Source organism: Miniopterus natalensis, chromosome 5, assembly GCF_054644295.1.
Source record: "Miniopterus natalensis isolate mMinNat1 chromosome 5, mMinNat1.hap1, whole genome shotgun sequence".
NCBI lineage: Eukaryota > Metazoa > Chordata > Mammalia > Chiroptera > Miniopteridae > Miniopterus > Miniopterus natalensis.
The window spans coordinates 70,516,258-70,530,587 of NC_142085.1; the positions used below are offsets into that span (position 1 = coordinate 70,516,258).

A 14,330-nucleotide genomic window follows, 5' to 3' on the forward strand; every position below is an offset into this window, starting at 1 on the left:
TGGGGGAGAGGATGGGGGAGGCGAAGGAAGATCCAATGTTGCAGCACTTCAGGCAAGGAAACAACTACAGCAAGAAAACTGAATCTGAGTCACCTGGTGCCGAACTAAAGAGAAAAAAAATCCCTCAGAACATTAATACAGAGAAAGAAGAGCATGGAGGGGAAACTACCGGGCTTAACGACCTAGACAGCCCCTTCCAGATCTCCAGTTTCATTGTGTGGCGTAGTATAGATGCCTGCTACAGAAAAGCAAAAAAAAAAACCTCTCTGTTCGAGGAAGATGATAGAAGCAACATCATCTTCTATGACCCATCCCAGGAATAACCTAGTGTCCCAGCCATTTGGTGCCTTCCCTTCTCACCTAAGCACCAACCCCTTCTATGAGTTACCTGACAGTTTCTGTGCACAGGGAGAGTCACAGAGCTCTGTAGACTCAGGACTACGAGTGGTAAGTTTCTAGGCACCAAGCCAGCCAAATTCAGACTCGCTGTCATTCTCAGGCCACCTTCCACAGCATTGCCAGCCACGGTATTAAAAGACTGAAGTGGCCTCTTTATTTCAGACCCCTATCAAAGACTAATGTGTCAAACCGCAGCAGCAGGAGAGGCCCCTTGCACTCTCGCATCTGGTCTCCCCTTGCTAAGCACACTCACTCACTGTGACTCCATTCCCACCGGGGCGCGAGGGGGTCTTCTCCCTCCGCAGCACAACTTAGCAAGCGCCAGGAGAGACCATATTATTTGTATCCTCCACAGTACTTGCCAGTTTTAGGCAAACAGTAGGTACTAAATCAATACCTGTTGACTAACATCTGTTTATTGCTTGCCTCCTCCCCCCAGTCGCTGTGATCATCTTAAAAGATCACCGACTCTATTATTTTATTATACTTATTTTTATTTAAATCATGAACTCCAATGAATACTTAGATCATGCCTAGGATATAATTTTATGGCCTACGAACAAAACTCCTAAGTAAAAAACAAAAATTACTTAATATGACTTTTAAAAGAAATACAAATCTACTTATCTGCATTATCAATTACAAATAAATAATAGACATAAAGCTCTTTAACAAATAACAAACTTCTTGGTTTTGACACTTAAGGAGGAGGCTAGGTGGATCAAGCAGCAGACACAAAAAGGTGGAAAAAGTGAATGGCATAAATGCATACACATCATGACAGATTATGATGCATCATTCCCATTTTGTAAAGAGTTGGCTGCTATATTTATAGACTTTGGAATCAGAAATACAAAGAGTCAAATTCTGGCTTTCCACCAACTCTTATGTGAACTTGGGCTCATTTCTTGGCTTCTTTAAGCTTCAATTTCCTCGAGTGTAAGATGAGAATCATAGCATCCACCTCATAGGTAGTTCTTTTCTACCAATCATTCATTCAAATGCTTCCCGAATAGATGGGTGTGGTTTTTTGTTTTTGTTTTATTGCAATGATAAAATTAAATCACCGTATCATCTTTTGGTACATATCCCTTCTTCACATGACTTTATATTTCCAAAGGAGAGGTATCACACAGATTAAAGAAGTTAATATTTATATAAATATCTCTACCCACAAAAAGTTAACAAATCAGACTCTGGGATCACAAAATACAATCACTACATTCATGGGCCAGACGAAATAAAAATAAGAATGCTCTTCCTCAGAGAAAACTACCTGATAATATCAGCCCTTTCTACAAAGCTGGCCAACTGTAGTGAAGACTCTTCCTAGAAATGAGGACAATACAAAAACAGCACAATCCCTTCTCATGAAAAGAATTACCAGTATGACTAGTTCAATGCTTCTATGTACATGTTCAAGTATTATCTGGCTAAGCTTTTCTAAATATTGCCTGATGATGAGGATCCACCTGGCAAATCTGTTTAAAAGATAGATTTACCCGTTGCCCACCTGAAACATACTGAAACATTCCCCAGGACAGGGGCCTGACAATCTTATTTTAAATGACAGTTCCAGGTGATTCATGATCAGGCAAGTCAGGAATTTTCTGTGTTTCCCAAAGTTCAAGGTACAATCAACAATACAAAACTAAAAAGAGCGAAATCCTTGCTGGATTTCAACAAAATTGATTTTGGTTTACTAGAAATAAAAGTCAAGTATTCCAACTACTTAAGAGCAGGGACATTTATTCGCTCAACTTGGTATCTTCCCCTTCCTATCCCTACTGCACATCCAAAGTATGAACTCAATAAATATTCATCTTCTGAATGAACATCAGGTAAAATAAGCAATTAATAAAAGTTACCAGGAATCCTATCACAGGCTTCCAACAGAAGCAAACTAAAAGTAAAATGTGCTCCCAGAATGTCTTGGTTATTAAATCACCTTAGAACATGAAATCATGAGTTTAGGAATCGGGGGGGGGGGGGGGATCTTACATCCTTGCTTTCACTAACCTGTAACTGAAATTTGGCATTACCGTCAATTAGGAATGTAGAAGAAAACCTGGTTAATATCAGCAGAACTGTTAGCTTTGTCACTCGTAGGAATCAAAAATATTTCTACATCACATTACAGTAGTCCAGATCTTGAAATACCATTTATGGTAATCAATTATTTTAAAATCACAGTAGGTATTAGATACCGATGATTACTTCATCCCAAACTCTTTAATTACTATTTTGAGAATGTTATTTGTTATTGGCTCCCTTTATAGGCCTGTGTACTTTAAACATTTAAACCACTGTTCTGAGAAGTGGACCATAGAATTTAACAGACTGCCAAAGGAACCCACAGCACAAAAAAAGGTTAAAAAAACCCTGTTTTAGAAGGTTACAGAAATTTTTTAACTAAGCAGTAAAGCAAAGAGCTGTACACTTATTTTCTTTTATGCTGAAGTCTTTCTGCCAGTTAATTAGAGACGCTCCTTAATCCTATTCTCTATCCGCTAGAAATCTGAGCTGAAACAGTCTTGGTTGACGGACTGTGGTATTTCCCTACAACATTTTCAATGCTGGTTCTCAGATGACCTTCAATTATCCTCTAATAAAAGAGTCATCTAGAGAAATATAAAACTTTATTATGAATTATTGTATTTATATTCATAGGATGCCGGTGTTGGAAAAAAATCTGAGACTTATGGTCCAAATTTCCATGCAGAATGAAATGGGCATGGCCCATTCCTACCTACTTGGCTATGAGCATTGGAACAGTTCTGGAACCACGAGCCACTTTGGGTTATTAGGGCCCCCTACTCCCCTTGGCTTTTGTGACATTCTAAACCCCTATAATTCTCTCTGCTACTTCAAAAGAACATTTTGTCCCCTATATCAGTGCTTCTCAAACCTTAAAGGTTTACATGAATCTCCTGAAGATGTAGTCAAAGAGCCGATTACAACCCAGTAAGTCTAGGGGGAGGACCTGGAATTCATCATTTCTAACAAGTTTCTAGGCAGTGCCAATGCCGCTGGCTTCTGGACTACCCTTTGAGTAGGACAGCCCTAGGTTTCTTTTTATGTAGAAATTACTGTCTTCTCCTGAAAGTCAAATATAGAGAGACATTTTTCAAGTCCTTTACCTGGCTTGTCAGGTAGATGCAATGCCCAGCCTTCACTGGCTAAATATTCTGACTGTTGACAGCTTCTTGCAGAAACCCTAGCATGTCACTGCTTCCAGTTCCCACATCTAAGTGTTCCTTTGAACTCCTCCCTATCAGCATCCCATTAGCAGTGTGAGTGTGCAGCTGCTTGTCAGGGCCACTCACCATACTAGACCCAGATAACAACTCAAGGAACCACCTACCCCTTCAGGCTGGATGCTAAGATCCCAGAGTTAGAAGTTTTTCAAAATGCCTGGCCATGCCTTCCTCACTCACTTTTGGTGCTTGTCAATTTGGCTCAATGAGAGAAATTAAATTTAACCCAACTCACACTGTATTAATAAATGTTAAAAGTGTAAGAGTAATTTTGTCTAAAATCTGCATTTTCCCTTAATTTATAGCACTAAAGCAGATCCCCTTTAATATACCTTTGCCTAAATTAGGTCTAATAGGACACTACCATAATACTGGTGGTAAGCAGAAAAGTTACAGGCTTTCTATATCGCAGTGAATCATTCACTATGCATCTGGGAGAGCATGATTCAACTTCCTTCTGTGGTGTTATAAGGTATAATTGGATTGAATGTAGAATTTTATTAAAGAATAGTTTACAGGTGACAAAAAAGGTTAATATTTGATTTTTAGTTCTAGTTTCTGGGGGGAAATGGCCTGGCTATCAATTTTCATAAAGTTAGCTGTGAATATCAACTACGCTTCTAAATAAACTCCTCTTTCAATATGGCTTGAAGTAAAATGATGAAATCCAAGGGGGGGGCCAGATGCCAAACCTAATGAACAGCAAAAATTCAAGACAATATTTTTCCCCTTTGAAGAAAATTCAAATTTCTTAATGATAGTTTCATATAGACATGAATAAGAGAGCTTCATGGGCTTGGAATTTCATATATAAAAGAGTAACAATGTGCTTGATTCCACATATTTTTAATGACATTTTTCATGGTAAAGTTTACACAAAAGTTCTCGACATGAAAAAGTCCTAGCAATGATAGACTTTCATAACGCTCAAAGTCAATTGAAAGGCTTCCAACTGAAGGTCTCAACCATGAGACACACAATACAGTGCTAAAATCAAAAGGAAATTTAGATTTTTCTCTCCATGGAAACTTTACACACAAATAACCATGGCTTTACCCTCACCTTTACTTTATAAAAAGGTGAAATGGTAAGTAACTGAAACTTTTAGAAATACAGATAAAATTCAGCATAAAAAAGAAAGCAGTTTAAATTTCTACATCCTACAGTATCCTATTGTTGAAACTGCATGACCTTTAAACAAAATAGGACTGATTAAGTAACCTGAGTTGGTCCAATGGTAATAATTTTCTGTGGAAAAAATAGGACAAAATATAAATCTAGGTTTGAAAAATAAGAGTTCTTTTGCCGAGATGTCTTAAGGACTGAATTTTGTCTCCACAAGAAAGAAGGAATAAAAAAATTAGACAAAAGTTATAAAAACAAACAGGTTACATATGGATAATTAAATTTATTGCCAATTATATTTGTACATTCATTTTCTAAAAAGTGAGTATTTCGGAAAGGACATCCCATTGTTTATTCTCCCAATGCTCTATAGTTAAAGCCTAGATAACAATGTGCATGCCTAAATGTGTGAGCATTTTCCTCTAGCATTTTATGAGAAACTCCAAAGTAAATTAGGAATTTTGAAATCCTTATTTAGCATTTTTTCGTTAATGAGAATGCTATGGGGAACCCCTCCAAACTAAACCTTATCTTAATATTCTCTGCCTTACTGACCTTAACCTCTCCTACACTTCAGCCATCCCTTTTCATTTGGTCTTGTTACCACACAGCTCTCCACTTCATTAGACTTCATCATCCCATCCTCAGGTGCAATGCGATTATCCCATCTCCTTTTAGTTTTCTACCCATTTATTTCCACTGTACCTACTCTTTAACTTCTTTGGACTTTTGTGCCTTGGCCCTAGCCATTTCTCCCAGCCTGTCAGCCCACTTTCGCTTCAGTTATGTTCCTTCCGGTGATCCTCTGATTAATCAGCTTGATTACTATCTCACCAGCACCTCCAGTTTTCTAAATCTGTTGTCCTCTTACCATAACCAGCATGAACAGAGCCAACTGGGAACCCCTTTAATATTCCATTTCTCCACTCTCATACCCAAATTTCAGATGGCAACTAGAGAAAAATACACACCAATATGTTATTTTGCCATCACAATTGTATGATCTCCAATCTCCATGGGACTGTCAGTAGCAATCCACTTACTTGTTTTCAGTAGTCTGCCTCTCTGGATGCTGGCAGATTCAGTATCTGGTAGGGGCCCGCTTCAAAAGAGTGGATAACAGCCAAATTCCCATCACTCTCTCTATTGCAGCTTTGAGGGCCAATAGAAGGGCACGATTGGAAATGTTATGAAGACCACCTTATAATTTAAAGTCTAAAAAGAGTGCCTAGTTTATTTAGTTAAATGTCTAATGTCATGACTTCTGAGAAAAGTATTCTAAAGAGAGTTCTAATAAGAATACCCACATACTATTCAGCAGGCAGGCATGCAATTTAACTGTCTTTACTTTAAATGTGGAATTAAACCACAAATTAGGTATCAAGGATTTAAAACTAAGCAAGTTAAGAAATTTTAATGCATTTGTAATTATTGCCCTTATATCCTGTATTTCATTGCCGGGACATTTAAATACAAAGAATGATGCCATGTGGATAAATAAAACTTACAGCCTATATTCATCTATTAACTGTTCTGTTGATGGTGATATGAATGTTAGATATTAGAAAGGAACTCCTTTCACTGTGACCAAGTGCTCTGGACATCCTCAGACAGAATGATCACAGTGCATCTGTCCACAACCACCATCTAACAAACTTTAAAGGGCTTCACTTTAGAGTGCAACCTTGGACAAAACTTTTACTCTTCTGTACCCACTAGCTTCACCAGACTTAAGTCCTAAGATTCAGAAAGTGACATAGAAGAGAAAATCCTTTCTTAACAATGAGGAAAGTGCTAAGGGTTGATTGTTTGTACCTCTGGTTAACCATTAGTACATATGCTAACCTATGTTAACATTGCACTTTATTTGTTCTGTGTTAACAAATTCATATGTTGAAACCTAATCCCCAATGTGAGAGTTTTGGAGGTGGGCCCTTTGGGGTTTACTAGGTCGTGAAGGTAGAACTCTCATGAATGGGATTATATAAAGGAGGCTTCAAAGAACATCCGGTCCCATCTACCACTTGAGGACACAACAAGAAGGCGCTATATGAACCAGGAAGTAGGTCCTCCGCAGATGCCGAATCTGCCAGCACACTGATCTTCAACTTCCCAGCCTCCTGCGCTATGAGAAATACATATCTGTTCTTTATAAGCCATCAGGTACTTTGTTAGAAAAGCCTGAACTAACTAAGACGTCCACAGGTTAAGTCTGGCGAATTGTCAGAACTGGTTAATTTTTCTCTCTTTAATTTACCTATGCAACTGAAAAGCCCTGAAGTTCCCTGGAATTAGCATTTATCATTATAGAACTCTTAGGCTCCTACTTAGTGTCTTGGGAAATTCCTGGAGCAGAAATAATCTCAACACATTCCTGGTGTCAGGCAGACCTCCACAGGATCCTGGCTGGCCAAATATAACCACCTGAGTCAGGCTGACCCCATCTCTTGTTTTGCCCCCAATAACCCAACAACAGAGCAAGGAACATCTTCACCCCACAGAGCCACCAAGATCTGTGCAGCAAGGCAAATTCTCTCTCTCGAACCTACAGACAAGTACACATAGGTACTCTGGACATTCCTTCCAATAAGCCTCCTTCCCTGCTCTGCAGGTATGCTTACTTCCTAGTATATACAGGTAAATTCAAGAGCTAAAAATTCAACATGAAAATGTTTAAATCAGTCTCTAATAATAAAGCATTCCATTATGTCTGCTTATAATATAAGTGAAAAAGCAGATACACACAATGGCAGAAAGTTTTCAATATTTACCAAATTTCTACAATGAACATAAAATATGTCATAATAAAAACATAAAATATGTTATTTTAAAACTAAATTTTACATTAGTTAAGAAAACAGTATTTTTCTAAGACTATATAAATAAACTTGAAATTTCACTTACTTTCTGCTCAGGGCTTTCCTGAAATGAAAGTCCAAAGTAGTCCTTCTCCAAGAGGTTGAGGTGTTCGCACACTTTGTCAAATAACACTTGTCCCTTAGCACGTTTCTGAGGAAAAAGAGATAACACCCTTACTTTTCAAGCACTAAAGATTCCATGGTACTATAAGTAAAGGGCATCATATCAAATAATATTATTTAGTTTAAAGTAATATATGTGGTCCTGCCGGGCGCGGCTCAGCGGTTGAGCATCGACCTCTGATCCAGGCGACTGGGGTTCAATTCCCGGTCAGGGCACATGCTGTTGCGGGCTGCAGCCGATCAATGACTCTCTCATCATTGATGTTTCTATCTCTCTCTCTCCCCCTCCTTTCCTCTCTCTGAAATCAATAAAGATATATTTCAAAAAATAATAATTTTAAAAAATTTAAAAAAAAAGTAATACATGTTTTCTAATCTTTTATAACAACACAAAGCATAAATTCTAAAATGAATGCATGATCAGACAGATGGGCAATATAAATATAAAAGGATTAAAAAGTAAAATGCTTAGAGTTCATTTATTTTTAAAATGTACAAAAATATGTCCAACCTAACTCCCTAAATTCCTCATTGTGGTTCACGTTGCTTCTACAACGTAGACTGCCCTCTAGTAAAGTCATTAGCCTTATTCCACAATGTATCCTAACACAATTTATCCCATCAGCACTTAGGTTTGATTTTTGTTCTATGATATTTATGGAATAGAATTTTTTTTTCCAAAAGCTATGCTTTCTCTCAAGAATGATATGGCATATCACTCCTTAGAACAAAGTTTCAAAATATAAGGTAATGGAACTGGGACAATAAATCAGCTGCCACTAAGGATTTACTATGTTTTTACCTTAGTTTGTGTGTTGTTTTTTATTTAAGAAGTTGCTATCAACAGAGACGTAAAAGCCTTTGACAGCCACAGAAGAAAAGCTCATTGTCTAATCAATGGCAAACATAAAGTGGTGAGCCATTTCCAATTAAGATGTGCACCCCTGGGAACGCCGGACTGCAAGGTCAGGTCACATGGCTCCTTCTCCTGCAGTGATGTAAGCAACCCCTGACCGCAAGTAAAAAAATGAACAAGCCACCAGGCTCTTTCCTCCTCAAGATGAATATTCTCACACTACCAAAATGTGTACTTGTCAGTACATCCACTGTGTGCAAACTATTGTTTCCCACACAGGTATCTTTAAAAATGCAATAAAATATAAAAGACATTTTAATTTCAAATTAGTACAACCATGATAAGGGTTTTCAAAAGACAGTCTTCACAGAAACTCAGTTCAGGGGCTTGTTTCCCAACTCTAACCTTTTTCTTCCTCCTCTTTGTGAAAGCAGAGGTTAAGAAATTCCTGCCTGAAAGGCTCGCAAAGGAGAATCTGGAACTTTTATTATTAAACCTTTTATAATAACATTTCTTTTAAAAATAGAATTACATCAAACAACAGAGGAAAGAGAAAGAAAGCCCCACAGATTTCATTATTTCAACATAACAAGCAATGTGCTAGCCATATCACTATATATCCAGAAAATTAAATTACTAAGTATATTTAAGATAGATATGTGTTTATATATCCATGTATTTAAAGTATATACAATTTATAGTATAGTAAATAATAGTATTGGGATTCCAGGTACCAAAGTTCTGAATGCATATCCATTATTTACAAGCTATGTGACCAGGGACAAGACACAACTCCTGCCTTAATCTGCACACCCGTGAAAGGGGGATAAGAGAATCTACCACAAAGGGTGTGGTGAGTATTAAAATAAGATGTAATACATAAAGAGCCTAGAACACTGTGCCGCGTAGGAAGTGCTTCATCAATACTGGCTTCTATTGTTTATAAGCTGGAGAGTTTTATAACATGAAAAATGACTAATTTCATTTATATGAAATTTGGGGTTAAGCTTTTAAAATGAAAGGTTCTGAATTTTATTATCTGCTCTACATGCAATTATTAATCTATATAAAATCCTGAATTTGGAGGTATTTTGAATTGACTTTATGAGAAGGTGGCTCAAATCATGATAGTTACTTTCTTAAATGTGCAGTAAAACCCACTGTCTCTTCTTTATAGGAGCCTGGAGTAGATGTGAAGAGATTTGGTTGCAAATGATAGCAAAGAATATTTTAAAGGTAATCAATAATCTAAGATAGAATCTGCTTTCTCTCACATTAATCTCAACACTGTTTACTCCTGAATCTCCAGCGAGTAGACTGCCCAGCATAACAGGTGCTAGAAAAAAAGATCTGTTGAATCAGCTGACAAAACTGTATTAACATACTTTAAATGAGGCGACATTTAATGCACTGAGGTTCCCAGTGACTGACCATAGCTATAATTTCGGTGCCTACTTTATAATTAGGAATTTTCCTTATCTGAGGTAACAAAGGGAACAAACTATTATAGCTCCTGCCACATTTATCTACTTAGATATCACCCACTTTGCATTTATTATGAGGTGTAAATGAGTCACAGAGGACATTTTACCTACTCTAAAGCAGAATTATCTTCTTAGTGAGAAAGATACTAAAAACTCAATGAAGCTCATATAAGAAGTTGATCTTTAATCAGATAAAGTTCTCAAACAAACTTATAATTTCTATGAAACCTCTGACTGTAAATGACAACTACTTCAAAAGAAGTTAACTACTGAAACTAACCAGCTGTAGGCATCATGAAGAAATGTGACATAGTCTGAAGGAGATTCATACTATTTCATTTGGTTATAATATTGTTGTAGGCAGTTAGACAGACATGAGCAGAGCAAGGACTACAGGCCAGGTACAGAAGGTCACTAAGGTGGAAAGCCCCAGGTGCCTAGCAATGGACAATTGTAGGATGGGACCTCGCCCCCAGGATGACCTTTCTTCCCCTAGCATGACCCCAGACCTTTCCTGATCATGACTCCTTGACCTTTCCTCCCTAGAGATAACATCTAGGCCTCAGGGTTTTTTCAGCTCCAGGCCTAGAAAAGCAACAAAACCAGCCACAGCTGACCTCAGGACAAGCTGCATTGGATAATGATCCCCCCACCCATTAGTGGAGACCACAATCCTGAAAAGACACACCTGGAAAACTGCTGAATATTCTATTGAGATCTTCCCCAGGGACCTCCCCTAAAATCTCCACCCTTAAAACCCTTAGGACAGAGGACCCAGTGCACTCCCATCTTCTGGGAGCAAAGCATGCCAGCACCTTTCCCTCTCCCTTTCCCATTCCCTGCCCCTCTCCTACCCCCCCCCCCCCACTCCCTCAGGCACGTTAACCATTAGCTTCCTTGCTCCAAGGGCCCTTCCTTTAGCTCTATAACTTGTTACCTAAGCCCATTTCTTCTAGGAATTACTTTTTCTACCTCTGTGATTAACCAAATAAATGTTCTCTTATAGTCTGGGTCTTCGCTCTGAATTCTTTCCTAGCTAGAACCCAAGTACTGAGTTTGCTGAACCCAGGTCTGGTCTGACCCCACCAGTCCGACACCTGGTGTCGTTCCTACCACCTACAACAATACCATTTGAAAATTAGGGTAAAAAATATATTTAAGACTACTGATGTCTATAAATATATACCCCGGTTCAAAGAGAGCTCAACATCACAGCACAATGTGGTGTTGGGAGGTTGGGCAGGACAGCGGGGCATCAGCATGAGCTGGCGTCAGATCCAGTCCCTCCCTTGTTCAACACTTTGTAAGCACTTTACTATTTACTAGACGAATGTGACAATGGACAAACCACTTAGTCGCCTTAAAATGTAAAGTGAGATCACAGTTATCTCACAGCACATTGTGAGGATCAGATTAACCCAATAAGATAGTATATGTCCAAGTGCCAAACTAAGTGCCTTACTCAATCATAGCTGAATTTCATTCCCAACTGTTCTTTCACTAGCCTGCATCTAAAAAAATGCCAAAATATCTTCTAGTTGCTCAGATTGCTTCTCTACTATTCTCTCCTTCCCTCTCCAGGAAACAGGTATTTTTAAATACTGGATAAGATCTTAACTGCATACACATATCACTTAGGCTTCCATTCAGCATCTCCACCCTCAATTAATTCAAAGTCTCGCTAGAAAGACAAAAAATGCAACAATACCGTGAGGCATGTGTTGAAAGATGCACGTACAAAATGCTACGGGAACACCAAGAATGGAATGAGCATGTGAGAAAAATCACAGCTTCACCAAGACTGTGACATCAGAAATGAATCTTAAAGAAGTGATTTTTTTTTTAAGGCAGAGAAACAGCATATTCGAAAGAACTTAATTTTCACTTTGGATGTTTAGAGTTTGACACAGTCAATTTTTATTGGGCAAGCCATGCAATATGACTGATATACTGTCCTAATCTCCAATGTCCACGAGGGCTTGCCAGTCTAAAAGGCTCAAAATATACTGATTCCTTGCTTGCAGGCTCGATCCCTGGCCCGTCGGGGCACTTGCAGGAGGCAACCAATCAATGTGTCTCCCTCATGTTGCTGTTTCTCTCTCTCTCCCTTCCACTCTCTCTGAAAAGCAATGGAAAATATATCCTCAGATGAGGATTAAAATAAATAAATAAAATGAAACAAGGAGAAAAGCCCTTTAGAGAGACAATGTTCAGATGAAACTGTAAGAGAATGACTGGAAATAAGAAAGGATTGTAAAAAATTTAAAAATTTTATTAAAAGAATAAAAATTCATTGATACTCCGAAAAGCTTCATGATGATGCAAAAAATAAACATGAGAAGATCAACAAGAAAGAGAGGAAGAGAATACAACAGTAGAAGATGACTTAGCATTTCTAGTCTCAATTAAACAAAAAAATGCATACAGAGAATATTTGAGACTAAGATTTTTGTTTTAAAGTCAGTATGCAGTTAGTCACAGTGACACATGTAAAAGCTACTGCAAATTACAAAGGGTGTCCCCCAAGGTACTGTCCCACGTGATGCTCTTGGTGACAAATGAGAGGGAAGTAGGTCAGGTATGATTGCTGCTGTCTCTAATTTACCATCACAGGCTCCTGCAGCTTGAGGGAGGAAGGAATGTGAGTAACAAGTGGAGTAGCTGATCTTCCTGGGCCACACTCCTCTTAGCAAGGCCAGAAGAAAGCAAAATGCTTTACTTCCAAAAACCCATCTACTGAGAGAAGTACAAATTAAGCAAGCCCAAAGAAATAGACAATTTTCTTTTTAACAAATACCCTCATAGATAGATAGATAGATAGATAGATAGATAGATAGATAGATAGATAGATAGATAGATAGATAGATGATAGATAGATAGATGATAGATAGATAGATAGATAGATAGATAGATAGATAGATAGATAGATAGATGATAGATAGATGATAGATAGATAGATAGATAGATAGATAGATAGATAGATAGATAGATAGATAGATAGATAGATAGATAGATGATAGATAGATAAAGTAACAGAATAAAGCCATTAAGACAACAGGGAAAGAAACATGAGCTGGGGGGAAAAAACCATAACAGAAAACTCAGAGAAGTTACTCAAGGAAAAAACCTAAAACTGATCTGCTTTTGTAAGTTAACTGAAAAAGGAAAACAAAACGGTACGTTTCCTCTTATCTTATAAAAAATATAATGAGACTATCAGGAGACACATATTAAACGTCCCAAGTTATTACTTTTCATTAATACTAATGGGCAATCAAGCTTGCCTGCCTATATCTGACAGTAATACGGCCCACTTGGCTCACAACTTCTTTTTTGCCTGCACACCGCTCACAATACTCTCCGTAAATAATTCTTGTCATTTGGGAGAGTGGAACCAAGGCACAATTCATAATAGAATCCAAGAACGGTAGCCCTACCTCTTAACAGCTGTGCAGCCTCCGACAAGTTACTTAACTTTGCCTCAGTTTCCTCTCTTTAAAATAAAAATACCTTATAATGGTGATAAGAGAATTAAAGTATATTTTAAAGTGCTTAAAATGTTTGGCATCTTACATGGATTCATTAAAAGGCAGCTGAAATCACAGGACTTTTCTGAGCTGCTCTAAAAATAACAACTAATTTTAAAAATGATTAAAGAACTTTCACAGTTATGTAATCCAACCTCATTTCATAAATAAGGAAAATGAAGTTACAGAGAGTCTAGGTGATCTAACTTTGTAGTCTGATTTCCTTTAAAGAATTGAATTCTTTTTCTCCTATTATCAATTGTTTTGATTTTTTTATAAACAACAAATTCTACCGCATGAAAGTACCACAAATATACATTTGTTAACCAAGCAGAATGCACAGATATTTTGCACCGAAGATACCAGTACATGTATTTGTTTACTAGTTGTTACAGCAATTTGGGGGTACTGACCCAGAAAAAGAGGACTGCTGATTTGCTAAGAAATACTCTCAATTTCTGTTTGACCTTGATTTATTACCAACTGCTGAAACTCGATCTCTAGACAAATCTCTAAACACTCCTTCCCAATGAAGACTATTCAATCCCCAAATATTCATCTTTCTCCTTCAAGCACATTACTTCACATCTATGGTGCTTACTCTTACTCTCTACTCCTTTTGAGATTCATTACTTTTGGAGACTGAGTTCTTTAAGCAAAAGTATGCCTCCTATGGCAGCATCTCATTGAGGAACTAGCTC

The 14,330-nt window shown here is 37.7% G+C and overlaps 1 protein-coding gene across 7 annotated transcripts in view; it reads right to left on the bottom strand.

The window, feature by feature from the left end:
* EPB41L2 (erythrocyte membrane protein band 4.1 like 2) overlaps window positions 1–14,330 on the bottom strand; it is a 181,124-nt gene that overhangs the window by 60,964 nt on the left and 105,830 nt on the right. For all 7 annotated transcript variants that reach the window (XM_087817619.1, XM_016204975.2, XM_087817618.1 and 4 more), the window contains exon 4: window positions 7,686–7,790. In XM_087817619.1, coding sequence (XP_087673745.1) covers window positions 7,686–7,790 — 105 coding nt within the window. The remainder of the gene's footprint in view (window positions 1–7,685; window positions 7,791–14,330) is intronic.